This window comes from Phyllostomus discolor, chromosome X (assembly GCF_004126475.2).
Source record: "Phyllostomus discolor isolate MPI-MPIP mPhyDis1 chromosome X, mPhyDis1.pri.v3, whole genome shotgun sequence".
Taxonomy (NCBI): domain Eukaryota; kingdom Metazoa; phylum Chordata; class Mammalia; order Chiroptera; family Phyllostomidae; genus Phyllostomus; species Phyllostomus discolor.
This window is the reverse complement of record NC_050198.1, coordinates 25751076-25777783: the sequence shown is the minus strand read 5'-3', so window position 1 is coordinate 25777783 and position 26708 is coordinate 25751076. Positions and strand designations below refer to the sequence as shown.

General features: G+C 39.0%; 1 protein-coding gene across 1 annotated transcript in view; it reads left to right on the top strand.

The window, feature by feature from the left end:
- The first annotated feature begins 1405 nt into the window (after window positions 1-1405).
- The window catches only part of CASK (calcium/calmodulin dependent serine protein kinase), a 441363-nt gene continuing 416060 nt past the window's right edge, over window positions 1406-26708 (top strand). The window contains 1 exon segment of the mRNA XM_028522590.2: window positions 1406-2062. Coding sequence (XP_028378391.1) covers window positions 2004-2062 — 59 coding nt within the window. The 5' untranslated portion in view covers window positions 1406-2003.

Below are 26708 nucleotides of genomic sequence, written 5' to 3'. Positions count from 1 at the left end.
AGGCACCAGGCAGACATGCTAACTTGGGATGAGTGACTTAGAACTGTGGGATCCTCAATGGATGCGATATTTCTCAGACACTAAAGCTCCTTCTCCAGTGAATGCACAAGCTCTTTGGAAAAGGAAGACAACCTTCTCACAAAATTATATTTTCCCCCTGATTTGCATTTTTAAAAGGTTTAGTACTCAAATCCTTAACCCTGGCAAATCTCTCAGCCTCTTGAGGGCGTGGTCAAGGTCTTGCAAAAAACGTTTCTGAATAGAAAATAGGCCATGGGTCTCCACCCACTCCATACACTTTGGTAAATATTATCTTTATTTTTTTAATTACTGCACTGAGAATTTTACCAGATGATTTCTAGAAGCTTACTTATGAACTAATTGGGCACTTCTGCTGTGCAGAGAAACAGAGTTTTTTTTATTAGTCCTCAACTGAGGCATATACCTGTCTGATGGCATTGGCTCATTCTGCACATGCTCAAACAAAAATTTTCCTGTTGAATACAACCCAGTACAGAGACAACACCCAGAACCTCACTCCTTGCCTGACCCTGTGCATACTCCTTCTAGTTGTATTTTTATGCTGAATTGTGTAACACTTACAGGAGTAGAGCAGAGTAGGTCCTGTGGCCTTGGTGGGGGAGGGGAATTTACAAAGGGGCTTGAAGTCTCTGTGTGTCCTCACCTTCCTGACCTCTCTCTAGGCTGTTTGTAGTAGGGGCAGGGGCTGGATAATTTGTTGAGTTTGGGCAGAATGCGGGAGAAGTTGTCTGTATAAATTGTCATTTGCTGTTGCACACCTTCCTGGACAGTTTTTGTTTGGTCCTTTATTTGTAGGTGGACGACCCCCCTTTCCCCAGTCCTCATTTTCAGTAAAGAATGGCAGTGGCAATAAAAGCATCTGTTGCCTAGCACGGTCTGGAGTGACAACCTCTCTATCTTTCTTCTAGCTTTCCCATTCATTAGGACTCATTCCCAGCAAAAACTGCTAAAGGCTTCCTGTGGTTACAAAAGAAGTGGGTGGGGAGCGGCCGGGATTCCTAGCCTCTCGCTGCAGATAGCTGAAAATGTGAGTACGGTCCTGGACCTTTCGTCTCAGCCCCTTCCGCGGTTTGGTCGCGGAGGTGACGACCCCGACCTGCCCCCACTTACCCAGAGGCAGCCCGCGGGCCACTCCCCACCCCTTCAAAATCCCCTTCACCCATCCTTTCGCTGTGACGTGTCCCGCGGAGCACGCATGCGCCGCTCAGATCAGTTGCCTTTCCCTGGGCCACTGGTTTCATGGCGGGCTGGAGTGGGCGGGGCCTGTGAGTCGAAGGCCGCGCAGGAGGAGGGCGTGTGTGCGCGAGGCGGGTGCACGGTGCTGGAAAGCTAGTCTGGGCTAAGGCAGAGGAGGAGGAGCTGAAGGCAGCAGCCGTGGCTCCCGCCTGCACGGAGAACCAGTCCTGCGAAGCCTCCTCCCACTCCCAGGCAGGCTGTGGAGGCGGCGGGAGGAGGAGAAGGAGGAGGGAGCGTCTCTGCCGCCGCCTCCTGGTCCCCAGCGCCGATCTGCCGCCGCCACCTCCCTCAGCAGCGTTCCTCCCTCCATGGTCCTGCAGCGGCCCCCCCTGTAGCCCGAGCTGCCCCGCGCTGCGCCAGAGCCAGCCCCGGAGGAGGGAGCGGTCGGCGTGGGCTGACGAGCGGAGAGCGCGGCGACGCGCCGTCCTAGAGGATCCGCACGGGCAGCGCGGGCCCAGCGGAGCGAGGAGCAGCGGGCGGGCGGCGCCGGGCCCGGGCCGCCCTCACTCTTGAGCCCCGGCCCCGCCGCCCGCGCCGAGTCGGTAGCCCACAGAGGACGGCGCCGCAGTTTCTGGGCCTTGTGGCCCCACTCTAGCGTCCTCAGCACTGAAGGCTCGCGGGTCCTGAGCGGAGAAGGCAAGCCAGGGAGCTGGCACCGAGCTCTTTAGCGCCCCCACCCCCGTTTTCGGAGCCCTCCACGCTGCGGCCGCTGTCCCCTCCGGACCATGGCCGACGACGACGTGCTGTTCGAGGATGTGTACGAGCTGTGTGAGGTGATCGGCAAGTGAGTCTCCACGCGAGGGAACGGGAGTATGGGAAAATGCATTTCAGTGAGGTCCGGGTCCTCCCACACCCATACCCGCTCAGGGCCTGACCCCTGCCCTCTACCCCCTCCCCCGCCTTCGTCCTCCTCACCCCAGAGTATTTATAGACGTGTACCTGGACCTCCTGTTGGGTGGGGTTCTGGGGGGTTCCCAGAGATCGGTGGAGGCCAACGAGCCAAGAACAGCCATCCCATGAGGCGTGGGGCCGGCTGAAATCTGCTGTCTGCATTTTATCTGATGGTTGCACAGGGACGTGGCCGAACCGATTTTATAGTTGCTTCCCGGGAACAGCTGGGGTTATTGTTACCTTGCGTATGCTGTAGACCATTAACAAAAAGAGCAGCTTGCATTTCCTTTGCTGGTGTGGAGAGAAAGAGAAAGAACATCCAGGGTTTTTAATTGTGGGGTGTGTGTCTATTGTGCAGGTTATTAGATAGATGCCTTTGTGTTCACCCAATAGCCGTATTGGAGGGGGTCATTTAAGACGGGGTGCGTTCAGTTTCAGCAAATTCTTCACCTGGTGTAGACAAACGTGGAATGAGTTGGGGGGATCGGAATTTTTAATGCCTCGTTATGCAATGACTGTAAAATCAGTGGTCGAGGCTTCCCTCGACTGTTGTTGGGATGGTGGTTAGTGTGGTAGAGCCGTCTGGTTTGAGTCACTGGGCTAGCCTAGAATATAGAACTGACGGTCCAAATGCTCATCCTTTCATCTGTGTTGTACAATTACACTAGGGAAAATCAGGGAATCAGATTAATCACAGTGCTGATTGAGAATTAAATCTGCAGTTCTTCATCTAATTGTCCATTTCTTAAATCTGTTTTGAATAGTTTCCTTTTCATTCTTGTCAAACCGTATTCCAAGTGCACAGTCCTGCTGATTTGCTTGTGAGGGAAATGCTGGCAATCTGAAGTTGATTTCCTAGTTCAGTGTGGCTTTCGAAGTTGAGGAGATAAGATTTAAGAGCAATTTTAGATTATTTATGGATTGCTAGAGAGCTACTATTGAAACATTGTACCTCTTTTTGAAAGTGGTGCTTTATTGTCTATTTCAAGATCCCAACTTGGGAAATGAAACCAAGACCTTAGAGCAGTTGGCTCTTTCTCTTTTAAGTTGTCTGCAATGCTGGATTTCAATTTGTTTAAGTGCTGATAACTCATTTTTCCCCTCCCATGTTGAGGTATAACTGTTGCCTCACCTGGTGATTGTGGGTAGACCTTGCTACACACTTTCCTCAGACTGAATTGATAAGACGACATGTTACTCCTTGCCCCTATTGTTTGTTACATGACCAGCCTGTCTAGTAGAAGAAGGATATCCAAATGTGCCACTGGTGAAGTGATTGTGGAAGTGCTCAAGAGCAACACTGTCTAAAAGACAAAGAATGCAAGCCATATATGTAATTTTACATATGTAAATTTTCTAATAGCTACATTTAAAAGATTGAAAACAGGTGCAATTAATTTTAATAAAATATTTAACCTCATAGATTCAAACTATTACCATTTCAACATGTGATCCTCAATAATTTCAACAAGTGTAGAAATTATTAAGGAGATATTTTATAGCCTTTCTTAGTCTTTGAAATCCAATGTGTATTTTACACCAATAATACATGTCAATTCTGACACTAAGCTAAATTTTCATAGGAAATACCTGATCTGTATTTAGGTTTCATAAAATTTGCATTTGCAACAGTAGATTCACATACCCAAGTTTTTCCAAGCATATCTAAAAGTTTTCCAATAATGGAATCAAGTATCTCTTTCTAAATTTAAATTTATTAAAACTAAATAAGATTAAACATTCAGTTCCTCTGTTGGACTAGCCACATTTAAAGTGCTCAATAGCCATATGTGAATAGCACAGTTCTAGAGAGGCAAATATATTTTTTAAAATCCCCTTGGTTTTTTCATTCTTCACACCTAGTAAAGGTGATTAGGTGTTTCCTCAAAGCCCCCAGATGATTGTGTGTCTGTGCATGTGGGTGAATGTTGTTTGTTATGTCTTAGTTATATTTGATTTAAATGAGCCAGCAATGTCATAATTTGGAACTGTGAAATTAAAATGTTAATTACATAGTGATGACAGAATATAGCCATCATTGAATTCATGTTAGTTACTAGTTCTGATTCCTTAAGGTCTGGAAGAGTTATGATATTGCTCTTTGGATATCTAAAAGAAGTGATCAGCTTCACATTAGCACAGCAAATATTCTGCTGATTTATAATTGATAGAATATTGTCAGAAAATACCTGATAGGACTAAATTAATCTCTTCTGTTGATTCAGAGCTGCATAATCAGGGAGAGCAAGCTAATTTTGAGGTGAGAGGTACTCTATGGCCACCTTAACTATTGTGAACATGAACTCTCATTCATATCCTACAAAATCTGACTTGGTCAGTGTCATTTATGTCACTCCATGAAATAATGAATTCAAGGTGGCCTTCATGGTAAAGAATGTTATGATGGTGTTCCTTGCCCTGTGTAAAGGTTGAAGGTTTCTCTGGTAAATTGTCTCAGCATATATCAATCTGGAAATTGAAATTCACTTGAGATTTTCTTGCAGGGACCTTGCTTGACAGTGTACATTTTAACTTAGAATTTGTTCAATTTTGGATTCAAACAGAAAGGCCTTGAAGATGTTCATTTGTACTGAAAAGATTTTTGTTGATTTTTATCCAAGTTCTCTGAAACTGTGATTTTCTCTTATGCCAAATTAGTATCACAAGTTTGTTTTAACCCCTAGGTCTTAATAGGTTTAAATTTTCACTAAGGTACTTTATTTTTTTATTGAATTTGTTGGGGTGATATTGGTTAATAAAACCATACAGGTTTCAATTATACAACTCAATAAAATAACATCTGCATAATGCATCATACACCCAGAGTCAAGTGGCTATCCATACAAATTTATCCCTATTTGCCCACTTCTACCTCCCTCCAACCCCCCTTTCCCTCTGGCTACCACCATACTGTTGTCCATGTCTATGTGTCATATATATAAATTTCATTTTTCAAGATCAGCTCACCAATCAGTCCTTCCCCTACCTCACTACTCCCATCTATCTTCAAAGGAATCATGTGCCTGAATCCTTATGAATATTGAAAGAATGCTATCTCTTTAAAAAAAATTTAAACTCTTTTCTCATGCTTCTTATTTTTTGAATTCTTACAAAAAACTCCTTTGAATGCCTGTTGTTTTCATAACATTTTGCTACACAACATCTTTCAAGCAATGATGGCACCTTACCATAGTCCCCAAACTTTGTTTTAGCAAAATAGCAATTACTGGAAAGGAAAGTTATTATACAAATATAGGTAATTGGCTAATTTTTGTCACAATCATTTACTGTATCTTTTGCAAATTTAGTTTTATGGGTAAGTGTACAATCAATAATGTGACATGAAGGAAATTTTATGATTCATCCAAATGAAAACAGACGACTATCTTCATAGTACAACAGTTTCTGTGAAAGAGAATAGCAAAATACACACTGTTTTCACCTTGTGTAGGCTGAATACTTGCCTGGGTATTCAGTAACCTGTAAATTCTGGCTTTCCTGCTTTGGTAGAACACATACTAAAATTGGAATACTGTAGCATGACCTGGGCTCAAGGATGACATATAAGGCATGCTGTATTTGCAAAGCATGCTGTATTTGCTTACACCTCAGGAACACTCTATCATATTTAATTAGAGTTACTTATTTATGAGTCTCTCTACCTACTTAATAGGGAGCTTCTTGAGGGCAGGGGACATATCTTGCACATCTCTATTACTGAACACAGGTTCTGTAGTGTAACAGTCATTCATTAGCTATAGAATGAATTGAGTAGTTTTAATAAAATCTCATTAAAAGGCAAAAAAAAGCCTGTTTATCCAATCTCAGAGCAATTATTATTCCAAAAGGCTATATGAGTTTAAAGTAGTGGTTCTCCACCTGACTGCATATTGGAATTACCAGGGGAGCTTTTTAGACAGATCAATTGCCATGCCCCTGTGTCAGAGCAATGAAATCAGAATCTCTGGGAATGGGTTCTGGTCATTGATAATTTTTTAATGCTCTCTAAATGATTCTAATATGCAGCTACAATTGAGAGTCACTGGTTTGTGTATGTAGTATTTTGGAAGTGGCTTTTCAGAGGCTTATGTTTTTTTAAAAAATGGAATGAACATTTTTGGTGGAGGTATTGAAACCGAAAGAACAAAACATGGATTTTATTTTCTCTATGCTGTGTTTCTGAGCCTTGTTCAGTAAGAATTTTGTTGCAGCCTGTTTTTGGCTTTGATTTCTTGAGTGTTTTTAAGATTCACACTGATTCATGACACTCATCAAATGATAGCATGGTGATTGTCTGATGTTTGGAACAACACAGAACAAGAATTGCTTCAATAACAGTTGATGATGGCTATCCACTAGGATGACTCAATTTAATAAGAAGAAATATATCAATTTAAAATAGATTGTGTTTGTACATACACTCACTTGGGAGTATGGTTAAGTGGCTTATATACTCTAAAGCCCATATTTGTGATTCCAATAATGTTATTTCCCAGAAAATTGAATTAAATGCAGCTTTTATGTAAATACTGGATTAATAATGTGTAAATATGTAATTTAACATAGAGAAAAATTCAGCTTTACTATTTTTACTAATTACTTTGACTTTCACATATATCAATTGGCCCACTGATTTGGTTTGCTACTATCACGGTGATGGGGGGGAGAATATTATGTTATGTTAGAACATCTTTCCTAGAAATTTTATTTAGACATTGTAAGTAAACTAGTTTTTAATATTAGGAAGATGTCACGTGTGAGCCTGAAGGAATGAGGAATTGTCCATAAATGAGTAGCTATTCCATAAGGAAGTCCTTGATCAAGTGACAGTCATATAACAAAGTAAAAGAAACACAGTCACCAACTAACCTGCTAGTGGCCCAGAAGGATCCAAGCTGTGGAGGTTAAACTGAATTTCCACAGAGGAAATACCTGTTAAACATAGGGTGTGGATTCCTATGCACAGCAGGCCTTATTGGGAGTCAGTAAGCAGTATTCATCCTGGTGATGGAGTTTGATTCTGGGGACATTTTAAATGGAACTGAGCTCTACTCAGTTGCTTTTCTGCATTTGCACAACCTTGCTCTGAGTCTCATCATGTCCACATTTTACAGACTGCTTTAGGACTTGGACTTTCTGGAAATGTGGCTTGCATGTTTTCTTCATAAATACTTACTGTGAATCCCTTACCTTTCATGACTGTGACATGTTTCTATGTCCTTGACATGTGCAGTTCACTTCCCTTCAGTTTTCCCTTGTATCTGCAACAGTTTCACCTGGCAAACTATCTCTAATGTTCCTTAAATTGTGTTCCTGGATATTTTCTTTAAATTAAACATTCTCTTGCCATCTCTAGTTGTAGCTCTACTCACTAAATTAAAGGTGCAGGTATACCTTACTTTTTGAAATTGTTCTTGAGTTAGTTCATTTTTGTAAATGTTTTCACATTTTAAATGTGGCAGAAGCATTGTTCAAAGGGACTTTGATATAAAATTGTTTAAAAGAAAAAAAAAACCTGTTCTGGCTGGTGTGTCTCAGTGGATTGAACACCAGCCTGTGAACTGAAAGGTTGCTGGTTCAATTTCCAGTCAGGGCACAGCCTGGGTTGCAGGCCAGGTCTCTATTTGGTGGCGTGCGATAGCCATCAATGTTTCTCTCCCTGTCTTCCTCCCTACTTTCCTTGCTCTCTAAAAAAATAAATACATAAAATTTAAAAAGAAAAGAAGTCTTTATAACTTAATGCCTACTTCATAAGGGGAATTGACATGTATGCCTTCACATGTCAGGTGTTTTACATGTAGCATCTCTTCTACTTCTTCCCATTTTACAGAAAGAAAGAAAAAACAAGATTCAGAGATGTTTGAGTAGCTTGCCCAAGATCACATGGAATTCTAACTGGTTCTAAAATCCACTTATTTCGTGCTACATTGGGTTTCCTTAAAGTAAGGGACATGTCTTTAGAGTTTACTTACTGCAAATTTTAATTATTTGACTTTCTAGTTAAATTTCTTACCTCTTTAGTAGAGGTTCCATACTACTGTTCATTGTTTCATCAATTTTGTTTTTCTTTTGATCTTTCTCTTTAATGAAATATCAGCATTTGCCACAAAACTAGTAAATCTATACATTCTTTAGCAATGGAAATATAGAATCTTGTCCATCCATCCAAAATATAATTTGTTTTGGACTGTCTTCTACCCCTTTTATAATCCAAGTTTGTTCTTTCAGTTCTCCTGCCCCAACAGATAGAATGGTTGTTTAATTACTCCTAATTGCCAAACCAGAAGTAATGAGGTATCAGAGATAGGTGTTGGTTGGTAGTGAGGTGGAGTGGTTTCCACAGGGTAGTTATTCCTATATCCTGTTATAAAAACACTGAAATTGTTCTCTTTGGTCCTAAAAACTGTGTACTGAACCACAGCTGTTGAGTTGTGAGCATCTCAGCTGTTGGCCAGCACTGTGCACCTAAATAATCAAGTGTCTGAATTATTGCTGCAGAGCAGGTATCTGACCCCAATCAACAAGCTGATGAGGTGTGCAGCTGTCACATTTGGGTTTTATTTTTTCAGTTGCCACTAACAGTACAGACTCTAAAACCACCAACTATGGCTCTGGATTTATGCTACAGGGTTCAAGGTGCTATGAGACCTGCTCTGCATTCTCCCTCTCCTGAGACTACCCAGTCTCTTGGTATCCCCTCTTTCAACAGAGTAAAATGTAATTACCCTGATAGTCATTATGGTACTGTAGTATGATTGGTCAAAGAGCTCTAGTCAGTATAGGAAGAGTCTCTTTGACTTTCTATACCAGGAAGATTTCATTCCTAAAGCTACTTGACTCTATTACTTTCTCTTTATTAGTTAACTAGTTTTTATGAAATAAATTATAACAATTACTTAAAAATATAGATAATACAAAGGTAAATGGCAAGTCTCTCTCTATTCTCCAGCCATCTGTAACCCCATTCTGTAGAGGTAACCACTGTCCAATTCTTGTATACCTTTGTAATGTTTTTCATTAAAAACCAGAATGGGATCATATTGGTACATTATACTAAAATACTCATTTTCAGTTGAAAAGATAGTATATTTGATGACCATTCATTATCCGTACATGTACCTAACTCTGTTTCCTCTTAAACTGCTGCCCAATATTCCATGGTGTGAATTGGTACTTTAACTTTGAATTGAGCAAAGCCTATTTCTAAGTGGACATTTCTGGAAATACCTCACTGGAATTTGGATGAGAGATCTGGAATGACAGTGAAGATTTGGAAATCATCTGTGTGGAAGTGAAACTGTAAGTGAATTAATTCTTGGGGATTGAGTGAGCTGGGGATTGTAGTTTTGAGTATAACTCACAGTGTTGGAAGAATCAGGATAGCTTGGCATCAGAGAGTTTCAAAGAGGTAAGGATCAGTAATAATGTAAAATGCCAGCACACTCTGACTGAAAACCAAGAAAAGGCTTGTCTGTAACAGAGAGACTTTTAAAATGTCTATCAGAATAAATATAATGTTTAATATTCAGTTCATGGTGTGACTGAAAAGCAAGGATCTGGTTTCATTTCTGTGGATGTTGGTAATATACTATATCTCTCTGAATCTTTTTTAACACCAACATATTTAGGGTAAAAAAGGAGTATATTATTTTTTCAGTATAATTGTGTTTTGCAGATTGTGATAGCTGGCTTTTAGATAAAACCATTTAGTTTTCCTAAGGTTAGGTCTTTATGATTCCAGAGCTTGGTGCATAACTTTCAAGTAAATGCAAACCTTAAATGAAATGAGAAAGAACATTTTAGATTCTTTAAGTTCTTGATATTTGTCAAACCTTGTTATTTTCTTTAATCCTTCCTCTATGGAGAACAGAATTCTTCTTTGCCTCAGGGTTTTTGGTCCCAGTGGGATAAGTGTAGTATACTCCCTCCCCACAACTAAATTTCTTCATTGGCTTTTTTTAGTTTTTCACATCCATTCTCAATAAGAATTTATTGTACCCAAACCAATTTTTTTTGTATCTAAGTGCATATTATTTCACTTCAGCATCTTGTGTTCTCTTACTGGGCTGTTGCATGTTCTTTTTTTCAATTTTTTAAATATACTTTTCTTTTTGCTTTGTTGCATTGTTTTGAATATCTGAATCATTTATAGATAGGAGTGATGATTGTCCCCCCCTCTTTTGGTGTATTTAAATGATATAAAAATACACCATGCAGGCTTTTACCTTTAACCCTAAATTTAGAGTATTTTGGTGTGTTTTAATATATAATGAAAGTATTACCATTTAACCAAATGTAAATTTAATGTTTTATTAAAACACTTGAGTCTAGATGTTACTCAGTTTCAGAGGTCTCTAGACCTGCTATGATATGCAGATTATCATTATACCACTGCTGTTTTATAGGATCTAGTTCATGTTTTTAGAAAACTTCATAAATTTTTGGCCTTTCTGCTTGCCCTTGGTATGTACTTTCCTCCAAACATATGGATCAAAATTGTTTTGTAGCTTTTAAGTCAGCCCCCTATGATGTGATTTGGTAACCTTTGGGCACAGCATGGCCATTTTCTCATTATTTTTAGAAGGAATGATAGCTCCTTCATAAGCCATTTGCATGGATTAGTGATAGTAAAGTGCAGCATAAGTATTTTCCATTTCTAGAATGTCTCTGAGATACTCAAATTACTTTTAGCAGCTATGCAGATAAGTTTCAACAGTTTCCAAATGTGCACTTTCTCAGTGCTTAAACACAGGCTCTTTATTACATAAAAGATACAGTAAAATGAACATTCTTTTCTACCCCATGCATGCAATTGTTAGTGGTGTTGACATTCATTTGTTCCTTTACGCATTTATTTCTAGCTGTGTGGTCCTGGGCAAGTTAATTAACCTCTCTGAGCCTCACTTTCTTTATCGGTAAAACCAGGATGATACCTTGGGAGGGGGTGTTGTGAGGATTGAATAAAATTATCTATATAAAATGTCTAAAGGTTGTTATTTTAATTGCTATTAATAGTATTTACCAAATACTTGAGTTATTTAGTCTCAAGAATCTCTGTCAAAGGGAGAAGCTGACAAATAGTTCACATGTAACCTAACTAGACCTTAAGTCCTGTTAAGGCCAGAGCCATGTATGACTTGTTCACCTAGTATCCTCAGCATAACTTTGTAATTGACATAAGGTAAGCACTCCATATTTGTGGAAGGAGTGTGTTAGTGAGCAATCCATAGACTGTGGCCACCTAGTAGAAGGAAGTTGGGAAAATCTTTACAGAGGATGTGAGGCTTAAATGATTTGTTGGTCTTCTGGGTAACTCATTTAATCTTTTAGGACTGTTTCCTTATTTAGAAAAAAGGAATAGAGGAATACAGGTAGAGAAAATAAAGAAATCTTAAAAAAAGCTGAAAAAGGGAGGATGAGATTGAGGGTAGGAGGTGGGCGTGGGTAGGGTGAGGGAAAGTGGTGGTGGGAAAATGGAGACAACTGTATTCAAACATCAATTAAAAGTTAAAAAAAAACTACATGGACATAAATTTAATTAGAGCATAATTTTATTTAGAATATACAAAAGATGTTACTAAGTAAAACATTTATTATATATTATTAGATGTAAAAAACTTGTGAAATTTTAATTATCTTATATTTAGTCTATAAAAACAATGTAGTTTCTCTTAGAAAAAAGAAAGCTAAAAATGTTTATAGTTTTATTTTTAATTAATAAACCTTATTTTTAGAAAAACTAGGTTTACAGCTCCTATTTTTAGCTTTAGTGACACAGGTAATATATATATAAGAAATTCAAATAATAAATATAAAGTTAAAGTTTTCAGGGACAACTTTAGGAATTCTTTGATTTTTTTTCTTTTTGGTTCTCAACTTCTATGGTTCAAGTGCTCATTATATATTGGACAGGGTATTAAATTTTTTATATTTTCCTAATTTAGGCTTGGCCACAGCCCTTCCCTTTGAGGCAATCACCCCTCTGCATTTTACAGATGAGAAAACTGAGGGAAAAGGAGATTAGTAGTTTACCCTGAGCAGAGTGGCAATAATAAGTGGCAGCATGAGGATTCACACCTGGGCATGTGTGACCCATCTAAACATCTGTTCTGCAATACTGTTTTACTGCTTGTCATTTAGTATGAGCAGAGAGTGGTTATTTTTTAAGGTATTCCTAAATAAAAGGCTGTAACATTCTGATTTTATATATTTTAGCAGATTAATATAATGCCTTTTTTGGTAACAGTCTTGAGGTATAATTCATATACCACACAAGTCAGCCATTTGAAGTGTACAATTCAGTGGTTTTTAGTATATTCAGAGTTATGCAGCCATCACCACAATAAATTTTTGAACATTTTCATCACCCCCAAAAGAAACCTTGTATACACCCATTCCTCCCTATCCCAACAACTAATCTCTACAGATTCTGTCTCTATAGATGTTCCTATTCTGGACATTTCATATAAGTGGAATCATACAATATGTGGTCTTTTGTGACTTTTCCCCCTAAGTATAACATTTTGAAGGTTCATTCATGTTGTGGATGTATCAGTAATTCATTCATTTTTAAGGTCCAGTAATATTCCACTGTGTGGGCATACCACATTTGTTGACCAGTCAATGGGCCATTTGGGTGGTTTTCACCTTTTGGCTATTATAAATAATCCTGCTGTAGACATTCATGTATAAGTTTTTGTGTGAACATAATTTTTTTTTCTTGGTTATTTACCTAGGAGCGAAATTGCTTGGTCAAATTGTATTATAATTTTTTGAGGAATGGCAGGCTGTTTTCCAAAATGGCTGAGCCATTTTATATTTCCATCAGCAGTGTATGAAGATTTGAATGCTTTTTAGTCAGGTGAGTACTATCAGAGTTTGCATGTAGAGTCTGTTCAACACATAAATAGGGCATAAATTAAAGCAAATTTTATGAGTTGTTGGCCAACTTTTTATTTCATGGGCATATTTGTAGTGCTTTTCAACAATTTTAGGTATTGTAGGTGAAGAGTTGGCTAACTATCTGTAAACTAACAGTAAATATTTTAGGTTTTCTGGGCCATATGGCATCTTTCACAGCTATTCAACTCTGCCATTGTAGCATGAAGATAGCCATATGAGAAAAAGTGAGTATGGCTGTATTCCAGTAAAACTTTATTTACAAAAATAGGTGGTGGGTCAGATTTGACCCTTGAACTATACTTTGCTGATTCCATTGTAGATTAAAAATGAAAATGGAACTTACTGTCTAGATGTCATTCTTGTTTACCCTCAAATTTGAGAAGTTCTTTCAAGTGGTCTGAGTAGCCCCATAGTGAGTAGGTTGTTTCTGCAAAATGTAAAAATATTCAAACTGGTCCACTGAACTGTTTCACTGTTACATAGGGAAATGCTACACATTTAGTATTTCTTCTCTTTTCTTTTCCCTCCTCTCATTTTCTTTCTTCCTTCCTTCCTTTTCTTTCTTTCCTTTCTTTTTTCTCCCTCCCTCCCTCCCTCCCTTCCTTCCTTCCTTCCTTCCTTCCTTCCTCTCTTTCTTTTTAAAACTCCTTTGAGTTTTCTTTTTGATCCTGGGTTAAAAAAGCAAACTATCAAAATTGTTCTACGTTGACTGGAGGCAATATAAATGTGGAGTTCCTGAAAAAAATTATTTCCTTCATTCTAGCTCATTGCCTATAGAATGGATGAAAATAGAGCTGAGAACATATTACAAATGATCAGAAATTAATAGTTAATTTAAATAATGGCTTTAATAAAGTTAGGGGGAAATCACTTACTAAATTCTTATCCCTAATTGGAGAGTTGTGATGTGCCATTGGTCTATTTTATGACCTCACTAAGAGCCCCTGATAGAGTCATTGTTTTAGATTAGGAGTGTGTGTATGTGTGATATGAAAATAAAAATTCTTCTTTCACTTTTAATTGGAACCTAATCAACAAAACAAACAAGTGAGCAAAATATAACCAGAAACATTGAAATTGAGAACAAATTGACAATAACCAGAGGGGACACGGGAAGGGATAATGGGGGGAAAGTGGGAAGGGTTTTCTGGAGCAACTATAAAGGACACATGGACAAAACCAAGGCGGGTGGAATCAGGGGAGGGAGGAGGGGATGGGTGGGGTACAGGAGAGTGGTGGGGAGAAAAGGCAGACAACTGTACTTGAACAACAGTAAAGTAAAAAAAATAAAATTTATTTCAATTTCAATTTACCTATATAATTCAATTTACCTACATAATTTTAAATAATAGTTTCTATAATAATAAAGAAACTAAAAATTGGTCAAATTCTACTTTATGTCTGACGCCAATTCAGTATATTTTGTGGTACTAGACACATACTATTTAGAATACTTTGCAGCTTTTAAAAATTGTCATTGCTTATATACATAGGAAAAAGTACTTTTTGAGAGAGAGATAGAGTTATTTCTTTTTACAATTATTTATTAAGTATATTTTATTGATTGTGCTATTACAGTAGTCCCATTTTTTTCTTCATTTACTTCCCCTCCACTCTGTACCCGTCTTCTCTCCAGCATTCCCACCCCTGCTTAGTTCATGTCCATGGGTCGTACATATAAGTTCTTTGGCTTCTCCATTTCCTATACTATTCTTAACCTCCCCCTGTTTATTTTGTGTTTAACAGTTATGCTTCTTATTCTGTGTACTTTTTCCGCCATTCTCCCTTCCCTTTCCCCACTGATAACCCTCCATGTAATCTCCATTTCTGTGAACCTGTTCCAATTCTAGTTGTTTGCTTAGTTTGTTTTTGGTTTTAGGTTCATTTATTGATAGTTGTGAGTTTGTTGTCATTTTACTGATTTTAGTTTGATCGTCTTCTTTTTCTTGGATAAGTCCCTTTAACATTTCATATAATGAGGGCTTTGTGATGATGAACTCCTTTAACTTGACCTTGTCTGGGAAGCGCTTTATCTGCCCTTCCATTCTAAGTGATAACTTTGTTGGATAGAGTCATCTTAGATGTAGGTCCTTGCCTTTCATGACTTGGAATACTTCTTTCCAGCCCCTTCTTGCCTGCAAGATTTCTTTTCAGAAATCAGCTGACAGTCTTATGGGAACGCCTTTGTAGGTAACTGTCTCCTTTTCTCTTGCTGCTTTTAAGATTCTCTCCTTATCTTTAATCTTGGCTAATGTAATTGTGATGTGCCTTGGTGTGTATTTCCTTGAGTCCAACTTCTTTGGGGCTCTCTGAGCTTCCTGGACTTGTAAGTCTATTTCCTTTGCAAGATTGGGGAAGTTTCTTTCATTATTTTTCAAATAAGTTTTCCATTTACTGCTCTTTCTCTTCTTCTGGCACCCATATGATTAGGAAGTTGGAATGTTTAAAGTTGTCCCACATGTTCCTGAGCCTCTTGTTTCTTCATTCTGTTCTGGCTGAATGTTTATGTCTTCCTTTTGTTCCAGATCATTGATTTGAGTCCTGGTTTCCTTCCCTTCACTGTTAGTTCCCTGTGTATTTTTCTTTATTTTGTGTAGCCTTCACTTCTTTTATTTTGTGGCCATACTCAATAATTTCTGTGAGCATCCTGATTACCAGTGTTTTCAACTCTGCATCTGATAGGTTGGCTATGTACTCGTTGCTTAGTTGTTCTTCTGGAGTTTTAATCTGTTCTTCCATTTGGGTCATATTTCTTGTTTGGGCACACCTGTTATGTTGTAAGGGGTAGGGTCTTCGGTGTTTTCCAGGGCAGGGCAACCCACTTTGCTGTTTTGTGGCATTGTCTGTGGGAGAGGGGTCAGAGAGGGAACAATGCTGCTCATTCAGCTCTTGCCCTGCTTTCAAAAAACGCAGTTTCTCCTGTTGCCACAACCCCCACAGGTTTTTGCGCCCAGAGGTTTTGAGGCTTTATTTTGCCCTCACTGGAAACCTGGGCTGCTCAGTCTGTCTCACTCCCCAGTTGTTCCTCCCGGTTTATCCACTTGCGAATGTGTGACCATCTGGTCAACCTGCTGCCACCTTGCTGTACACCCTGGCTGCCCATCTCCTCCCCTCCTACCAGTCTGGATGTTTCTATTTTAACTCCTTGGTTGTCAGGCTTCCATACAGTTCAATTTTCTGGCAGTTCTGGTTGTTTTTTTGTTTTTAAATTGGTTGTTTCCATCTTTTGATTGTTCAAGGAGGTGAAGCATATCTACCTATGCCTCCATCTTGGCCAGAGCTCTGTAATTGTATCTATTTACTATGATTTTATTTATTGATTTGAGAGAGAGGAGAAGGGAGGGAGAAAGAGAGGGAGAGAAACATTGCTGTGAGAGAGAAACATTGATTGGTTGCCTCTCCTATATGCCCAGACCAGGACTGAACCTACAGCCCAGGCATGTGCCCTGAATTGGAATTGAACTGGTGACTTTTTGGTTTGCAGGCTAATGCTCAATCTACTGAGCCATGCCAGCCAAGGGTTTTTTCCTCCCATTTTAAAGTTATTTTTATTTTTCAATTACAGTTGACATACATTATTATATTAGTTTCAGGTGTACACCCCAGTGATTAGACATTATTTTAGTATCTTACCAAGTGATTGTCCTAATAAATCTCAAACCCATCTGACAATATATGTAGTTATATAATAGTATTGCCTATATTCCCTATGCTTAACTTTACATCCCCATGATTATTCTGTAACAACCAATTTGTACTTCTTAATCCCTTCACCTTTTTCATCAAACCCCCAACCCCCTCTCCCATCTGGCAACCATGATAGTGTTCTCTTTATCTATGAGTCTGTTTCTGTTCTGCTTGTTTGTTTTTTCTTTTGATACAATTATTGATAAATAGGTATTTATTGCCATTTTATTGCTCATATCTCTTTTCCTTAAAGAAGACCTTTTAACATTTCATATAATACTGGTTTGGTGGTTTTGAACTCCTTTAGCTTTTTCTTGTGTGATGAGATCTTTATCTGTCCTTTGATTCTAAATGATAGCTTTTCTGGATATAGTAATCTTGTTTGTAGGTCCTTGCTTTTCATCACATTGAATGTTTCTTGACATTGCTTTCTGGCCTGCAAAGTTTCTTTTCAGAAATCAGTTGACAATCTTATGGGAGTTCCCTTGTAAGTAACTAACTAACTGCTTTACTCTTGCTGCTTTTAACATTCTCTCTTTGTCTTTAACCTTTGGTATTTTCTTCTTTTAAAAATATATTTTATTGATTATGCTATTACAGTTGTCCCATTTCCCCCCTTCACTCCCCTCCACCCTGTACACCCTCTCCCACCCACGTTTCCCCCTTTTAGTTTATGTCCATGTGTCATACTTATGAGTTCTTTAGCTTCTACCTTTCCCATACTATTCTTACCCTCCCCCTATCTATTTTCAACCTACATTCTATGCTACTTATTCTCTGTACCTTTTCCCCTTCTCTCCTCCTCCCACCCCCCTGCTGCTAGCCCTCCATGTGCCCTCCATTTCTGTGGTTCTGTTCCTGTTCTAGTTGTTTGCTTAGTTTCTTTTGGTTTTGCTTTAGGTGTGGTTGTTCATAATTGTGAGTTTGCTGTCTTTTTACTATACATGTTTTTTCTTTATCTTCTTTTCTTAGATAAGTTCCTTTAGCATTTCATAAAATAAGGGCTTGGTGATGATGAACTCCTTTAACTTGGCCTTATCTGAGAAGCACTTTATATGCCCTTCCATTCTAAATGATAGCTTTGCTGGATAGAGCAATCTGGGATGTAGGTCCTTGTCTTTCACGACTTGGAATATTTCTTTCTAGCCCCTTCTTGCCTGTAAGGTCTCTTTGGAGAAATCAGCTGACAGTCTGATGGGAACTCCTTTGTAGGTTGCTGTCCCCTTATCTCTTGCTGCTTCTAGGATTCTCTCCTTCGTTTTTACCTTGGCTAATGTAATTATGATGTGCCTTTGTGTGTTTCTTCTTGGATCCAACTTCTTTGGGGCTGTCCGAGCTTCCTGGATTTCTTGGAAGACTATTTCCTTTGCCAGAATGGGGAAGTTCTCCTTTATTATTTGTTCAAATACATGCTCAATCTGTTGCTTTCTCCCTTCCCCTTCTGGTACCCCTATAATTCGGATGTTGGAACGTTTAAAGATATCCTGGATGCTCCTAAGCTTCTCCTCATTTTTTTGAATTCTTATTTCTTTATGCTTTCCTGCTTGGTTGTTTCTATCTTCCTTCTGGTCCACTGTATTGTTTTGAGACCCAGTTTCCTTTCCTTCACTATTGGCTCTCCTCCATGTATCTTCCTTCATCTCTTTTATGGTAACCTGCATTTTTTTCATCCAATTTGTGGCCAAAATCAACCAATTCCGTGAGCTTCCTGATCACCAGTGTTTTGAACTGTGCATCTGATAGACTGGCTATTTCTTGGTCGCGCAAAAGGATGAGTCCTGGGGGACTGATCTGTTCTTCTGTTGGAGACATATCTCTCCCTGTCTCTCCTTTTTTTTTTTTTTCTTTTTTTTTTCTGGTCTGGTTGCTCTTGTTACGGTGGGGGGTGGAGCCTTAGGTGTTCACCGGGGCTGGGCACCCCAGTCACTAGATTGTGATGTTATATGTGGGGGCGGGGGCAGGAGCAGGGATGGGAGGGAACAATGGTGGTAGTTCCGTTCTCCTGGGATCTCAGTCCCTTCTCTGGGATCCTGGGTTGTGAGCTCTGCCCTAATCCACAATCGCCACCTCACTGGGTCCGCCAGCTGCTGCTTGTGTACTCAGGGTCCACTGCTGTGATCTTGCGTGCCCCAGATGGCTTATGCACTGAGTTCGCACCAAGTTCTCCCCGACCTCTGTGTGCCGCCAACCCGCGCCTCCCCGGCTCATCCTCTTGGCCTCTCCTACCAGCCTGGATGAACGGGTCTACTTCAACTTCTTGGCTGTCTGACTTCCATTCAGATAAATCCTCTGTCAGTTCTGGGTGTTATTCTAGCTCTGAATTGTTGTTGTTCTAATCTTGGTTGTGCATGGAAGTACGGTGCGTCCACCTATTCCTCCATCTTGCCAGAAGTCTCTAACCTTTGGTATTTTCATTATGTGTCTTGGTGTGGACCTCTTTGGGTTCATCTTGTTTGGGACTCACTACATTTCCTGGACTTATATATCTATTTTCTTCACCAAGTTAGGGAAATCTTTTGTTATTATTTTTTCAAATAGGTTTCCAGTTTTCTGCTCTCACTTCTTCTTCAGGTACCCCCATGATGTGAATGTTGGTATGCTTGAAGTTGTCCCAGAGGCTTTTTACACAATCCTCATTTTTGAGGGATTCTTTTTTCTTCTTGCTGTTCTGATTGGGTGTTTTTTTTGCTTCCTTATATTCCTGATTTGATTCTCAACTTCCTCTACTTTACTGTTGATTCCCTGTAAATTATTCTTCATTTCAATTACTGTATTCTTTATTTGTGACTGGCCCTTTTATATGCTGTTCAGGTTCTCGCAAAGTTCATCGAGCATCCTTACAGCCAGTGTATTAAATCTGCATCTAGTAGATTGCTTGCCTCCATTTTGTTTAGTTCTTTTTCTGGAGTTTTGTTCTGTCCTTTCATTTGGGACACATTTCTTTCTCTCCTCATTTTGGCTGCCTGTCTTTGTTACTATATATTTGGTAGAGCTACTGTATCTCCCAGTTTGATAGAGTAGCCAAATGTGTGGGCTGTGTACAACCTCTTCCTATAGTCAAGCCTTGATTGCTGTTGGCATGTCAATGGGAGAGAATTACCCCCAGGCTGATCAGCTGCAGCCACTGGCTGCCCACCTCCAACTACCACGGAGGATCAACTGTTCATGGGCCCACCCCACCAAGCAGGACTTACTTCAGCGGGGTTCTGTTGGCTGCTGAGGGTATCCCCTTGAATGTGTCACTTGTGAAGGTGGTTAGGTGGTGATGCTTTGACTTGGAATTTAACCGTCCACTGAGTGTACTGGTTCTGGGGCCTCCCAGGAGGTGCAGGCCAAGGTACGCTATCACCTGTGTTTTGCTCAGGACCACCCAACCTAAGCTAAAAAGTGATATGTAGATGGCTGCTACTTTTGCTGGCCTAGAAGTGCCCAGTTGAATCCAGGTGGTGAACCAAGGCTGGCTGCTGCCAGTGCTGGGCCTGGGGTCTCTTAGCAAGAGCTATCAGGTACGCTGAGACCACATGCTACTTGTTTGAGAGATTTTATGAAAATTTGAAGCATGAGCCAAGGAAGGCCATTTATATGGAAAAGCTACTGAAACTGGCTTGGGTGGGCCTGAAAGTTGGGTGGAGGAGGGCCAAATAGCGTGAGCCGGGTTGGAGTGTCAGATGTAGCACCCACCTTCTGGCCCTGTGTGGGGAGGGCTCATGAAGGAATAATGGCCTCTGCCAGCACCTCTGTGTGGGAGAAAGCTGCCCTTTCAGCCATCACCCTGATGCTAGACAGTTTGGTTCCTTCCTGCATGTCTCCAGCACCTTTTAAGCTGCTGCCCTGGCACTGGAGCTCAGAGGGAGTGAGTCTGAATAAGTCCACGCATGGACCTTTTAAGAGGAAGTCTGGGACTGCAGAAGCCCTCCAACTCCCTCAGCCTCAGTCCTCACTGGTATTTACTGCCAGAAGGTATGGGGACTTCTCTTCCTGGCACTGGAACCCTAGTGGGCTGGGGGGCCTGGTGTGGGGCTCTCCCTGCTCCTCAGGAAGGAACTCTGCAACTGAGATATCCCTCCCAATTTTTATCCATCACATATGGGTGTGAGACCAGCCTCGTTTGTGTCTCTACCCTTCCTACAAGTCTTGATGTAGCTTTTCTTTAATTTCCTAGTTGTAGGACTTCTGTTCAGTCAGATTTCAGGTGGTTCTGAATATGGTTGTTGTGATGTTTAGTTGTAAGTTTGATGTGGTTGTTGGAGGAGGCAAGTACCATGTTTACTGATGCCGACATCTTGACCAGAATTCTAAGAAAAGAGTATTCTTTGAGTGTATAGACTTCATAATTTGCGAGACTGTTCTAAATTTTAATGTTAAAATAGGGATTTTGTATCATAGCTTTTGTCTTTGAATTTAGGTATATAACAGATGAATCAGTTCTTCATAATGTGAAAATCAGAACTGAGACAAGGGAAATCACAGAATATATATTTAGGAAATAGCCATATACAGGATTTATGACTATTAAAATAATTTTATGTAACCGCCCCAAATTTTATTATGTCCATATCTTCACAGTGAGCAAAAAGAGGTGGAAAGATCCTAAAGTTGTAGTCTGTGATAGGATCATGCACTGAATCTAAATTACCTAAATTTACAGAACAGTATTTCATCTACTAGATTATGTTACATTGCCATGTGGTAGAAAAGTGATCATGGTGAAATCTATTTAGACCACTTACTTCAATGAAAAGACTTCCTAGGTTGGCTTCAGAGGACCATAAAAGGTATCTTTTCTTAAGATAATCCTCAGAAAGTATTGTTTATATTGCACTATTTAGGTTAGACATTTTTGGTGAATTCCATCTGAGCCATTAGTTACAAAGCAAAATGGTTAGCCTTTATTAATATAAAAGTTTTACTTGTCTTCTTAGGCTTAATATATCATGTTAACTGGGTTATTGTTCTAACAATAACATATGGCATTGAATTTGAAATTATTTTAATGAATGAATTTTAAGTTAGTCATTTGTAAAATAATTAGAGACTTCTAAAACAAACAAAGGTGTTTTCATTGAGGATTTTCTTTAATTATATTTCATATAATTTTTCTTCTTTTAAAAAAAATTATTTTCAGAGAGAAGGGAAGGGTAGAAGAGGAGGAGAAAACATCAACTGGTTGTCTCTCGCATGCCCCCTACTGGGGATCTGGCCCAGAACCCAGACATGTGTCCTGACTGGGAATCGAGCCAACGACTGGTTTGCAGGCCAGTGCTCAATCCACTGAGCCACACCAGCCAGGGCATATATTTCACATAAATTTTTAAACATTCTTCAGATCACAGTTTAGAGTCATCTCACATTATAATCAACATATATACTTTTAAATGCCTGCTAATAAAAATGGAAAAACCTCACTAGACCATGTTTATTGAAAGTTATGCTTCTTGCCTTCTTTTTGAAAACATTTCTCTTTCAGAATGGATGTGAAAATGATTTGTGTAAGTATCTATTCAAATGAATACACCTTCATTATCATCATTGCAAAAAGAGCCTGGGAATTGGAAGTGGGAGCATCTGGGCTTGCTGCTCTAGTTTTTGGATTATCTCCATCAATAGTATTTCTCTCATTGTTCAGTTTCTATTGTACTGTTGAAAGGGATCACCACACTTCCATATCTGTGACCCACTTGCAGTAGAGGTTGAATGTACTTTAAATTATGATCTGATTCCAGTTCAGGCTTCTTGGTTCAACTTGCCTGAGTGGCTTCAGAATTAGGTTCATGAATGTGAATATGGACTTGACAATCTTAGAATATTTTTCCCCATGAAGATATATTCATAGACATAGTCCTAAAAAGTTATGTATAAGTTGTAGTTTATAAATAGTTTAAAACTTACTAGGAAAAATAGTATTTTAAGGAAAAATTTTAATAATTGTGACCAATCATTATCTAGTTTGTTTTCATCAGTTTCTTCATCTTGTGAAAGAAGAAGGATAGTAAAGGCTATGTTATCTACCTCATTGTATTTTTATTAGCATAGAATTACACAATTCTTCAAAAGTCTTAAACTACCTTATATATATTACTATTTTGATTTTTATCAGAATGAGATACTTCTCATTAGAAATTGGCTTTGTTCAATTTTCTTTGATTTTGCAAGAATCATTTACTTTTGCATTTAAAACTGATTTTATTTTCTTGTTTGATTTCTAGAATTTAATACTTCTCAACTCTTTATAGGACTTAGAACATATTCGATGACAATGTTCTGTGAGTAAAGAGATTTGCATGAATTATGTGTATTTTACTGATGGGACAATGTTTACACTGAAGTAAAAGTGGAGAAAAAATCCCAAATAGTATGGTTCCCTTTGCTTCTCTTTAACTTATTTCATTTTATTTCAGCTTCCAAGTTTGGAACTTACTACAAGTAACAAATTTTTGTTGACAAAATTTGGCAGCTACTTAAAACATTGACCTTTTTGTTTAGTAGTAAGGTCTACAGCAGTGGCTCTCAAAGTATAGACCTCATCCTGACCAGCAACATCACCTAGGAACTTGTTAGAAACAGTTTCTTGGGGCCCCACCCTACTCTTACAGATCAAAAGCTTTGAGGGTATGGCCAAGGTATCTCTGTTTTGATAGCTCTCCAAAGGATTCTGAAGCACACTAAAGTTAGAGAACCACTAACTTAGAACTCTAGATCAGGGCTTAGTGAAGTATGGCCCATCAGCCAAATAAGTCCACTGTCTGTTTTTGTAAATAAAGCATTTTGGGAATGCAGCCACTCTCATTCCTATAAATATTGCCTGTGGCTCCTTCCTCACCTCAGGGGCAGAGTTGAGTAGTTGCAGCAGAGGACCATATGGCCCACAAAGCCTAAAATATTTACTTTCTGGCCCTTTGCACAAAAAGTTGTTTGTTTCAGGTTTTTTTACAGAAAGTTTTCTCATACTTGCCTTGAGTTGAAGCCTTGGTGCTGTTTTCTTGCCTATAATACTGGATTGCAAACATATGAAATCAATAAGTAAAAACACCTGTTTTTGCCTTTACATATGACTCGCTTATTTCTACAAACCCATTTTTCTCCCTGATATCAAACTATTACTCAGTGACCGGAGTGAATGAAAATAATATACCACTCTTTCCCTGTGTTTAGTAATAGTGATAGACTATTTAACAATTTTTTGACATTGCCTCACTAATTCTGCACTGATATGCCCTTGATTTTTCTGTACTCCAGAGTAGTGTAACTTAATTACAGCCATTTTACTTCCTCAAGAGAAAGCCCACCTTGGGACTGCTAAGCTTAGGAATTCATGTGAGCTGTTTGGTATACTTTAAAACATTGAAATAGTGCTGTTTCATCTGGAAAATTTTTATCCTTGGTCTGGAATGCAGTAGCCACTGTTCTTCACAACAGAATTTGTGAGCACATAGATACCAAATATTGTGGGTAATCTTAGAATGTTTACCAGATGAGTTTTTGTTGGCCTTCCCATAATCAAGAGTGGGTGTTTCTACCCTTAAGTGGAATATCATAATACACTCTTGATATTCTTTTGTAATTGAGTTTCAGTCAAGGTGATTGGTGATCAGTGTCATATAAAGTACAAGAACTGAATTTTGACCTTGTCCTTATTGATACATTTGGAATCTCTCTCTACCCACACCACTGAAGGAAGTGTAATAGCTTTGGGGGGAAAATGGATTCTTGCTACTAGAACTAATGAAGACTTTTCACAGTCTCCATTAGTTCTAGTAGCAAGATCAAGCAGAAGTGTTGTTTTTACAGCTGTGATTCCAGGGTTGTACATGACTGATGTTTTTAAGAAACATGACTTGGCCAAATGATACTGAGCTGTATTACTGGTGAGTTTGGTCCATGATTTCTTTCAGTAAATTCTAGTTGAATACTTTGGTAGGGGATTCTGGGTAAGACACAGGAAATAGTGAGCTTGAAACTGGAAACGATTGCATTAGATCTTTCATTTAAACTTTCCCAATCAACTTAATTCATACCTTTTGCCCTACTTACTCATTGCAGAGGCGAGGTACAATGAGAGTTTCAGGCAAAGGCCAGCCCTCAGAGTGTGGCTACTTGGGTCTATTGCCAAAAGTAACCCATCTATAGGAGAATTTGAGGTTTAATGTTTGTACAATATAGTGTAGAAATGCAGTGTTGTTAAAATTAAATTGTTATTTATAGTGATGAATAAAATGTGAACTCTATAAAAGAGAGCAGTGTTCTGCAGCTTTATTGTCTCAGTCAACACAATAGCTACCCATATGAATCACCTGAACAATCTCATCACTTCCGTTTTATCTACCTAAAATAAGGGTCAGAGGTGGGTAGTGATGAAAACTGGAGATCATGCTATGCTTTAGGCAAGAGAAAAGAAATGCTCTGGTAACTCTTGCCATGCTGTCCTTCCCTGTGTACACAGGAGCCTGGGACAGCCCCATAGAGATGAAAGTAGGCTTTAATACCCCTTGCTCCTTGACAGCTGGCCATGCTTGGGAGCTGGGTACTGCTTCGCTAAAAGGAACTGCTCTAGAAAAATTTTGCAAATGTGTGGATTTTGAGCCATTTTAAAGGCTGTGGTGTTCAGACTCAGAATTTCTTAGTAGGCACAGAGTGTCATTTAAGGGTAGTTATATTGCAGGGATAAGGTTCATTATGAAATAGACACTGCAACAGTGCCTCCATGTGGTGTAAACTTATTGGAGCTTTTATACTTTTAAAACTCTGTGTGTGTGTGTGTGTGTGTGTGTGTGTGTGTGTGTGTGTGTGATCTTTAATATATATTTTAAGCTTCCTTAGGTCAGAATTCATGGCTGTCATAGTCATTGCTGACCTCTATACATCTAGGACAGCATCTAGCACATAGGCATTGCTCATTACAAAGTTGTCAGACCAGTTCAGAGAAAGAGAGGAAGTAGCTGAACATATTAGGAGTGACAAAGTCTGGACCATAATGCACAAATGAGTTCATACTTTTATTTAGTGCTAATATTTTGCTGCTTCAAAAACCATCTAATTCTTATCATGTCCCTTTGAGATAGGTTAATCGATACAGAATTATACAGTATATTCTGAACATAATGGTGGAACCCTGACTATAAAATCATTGCTATAATTAAACTAGATGAAGAGAAGTTTCTAAGGTTAAAATGGAATGGAGAGTTTTATAATGAGTAAAATTACTAATACTTGCTTACCTGATCTATCTAAAACTGCTCCCTCATTTGTAAAATGCAGACAATAGAATCTACCTAATAGGATTGTTTTAAGTATTAAATGAGATAGTGGGTATAAAGCACAGTTCCTGGCATGTTGCAAGTGCTTAATAAATATGAGTTGCTTTCATCATCAAAAGTAAGTTTTGAGAGCTTCCATAGTGCCAAGCTCTGTGCCAGGTGCCTCCTCCTTCCCAGTGTTGTTTCCATTGCCCTTTCCTCTCCCCTTGCTGCCTCACACCTGGTTCCAGCTGGGGGATCTGGGATGAGTCATGAAGCTGTGCTTGACCTTCAGTTACCTAACCATTCCCACCTGACCTTGAGCAAAGTTAAGGTGACCATATGCTGAATCCTGCCATCTGCCTAATACTGTAGCCACTAGCTACTTGCGGCTACTTAAAGTTCATCAAAATTAAGTAAAATGTAAAGTTCATTGTATATTTTCCAAAGAAGATTTACAAATGGCCAATAAACATATTAAAAGTTTCTCCATACTGTTAGTCATTAGGTAAATGCAAATCAAAATTACAATGAGATGCCACTTCACATGCACCAGAATGGATATAATAAAAAAAAAAGACAATAACAAGTGTTGACAAGGATATGGAGAAATTGGATCTCTCATATATTGCTGGTCAAAATGTAAAATGGTGTGGGCACTGTGGATAAACACTCTTGCAGTTCCTCAAAAGTTATAGTTTCCATACGACCCAGCAA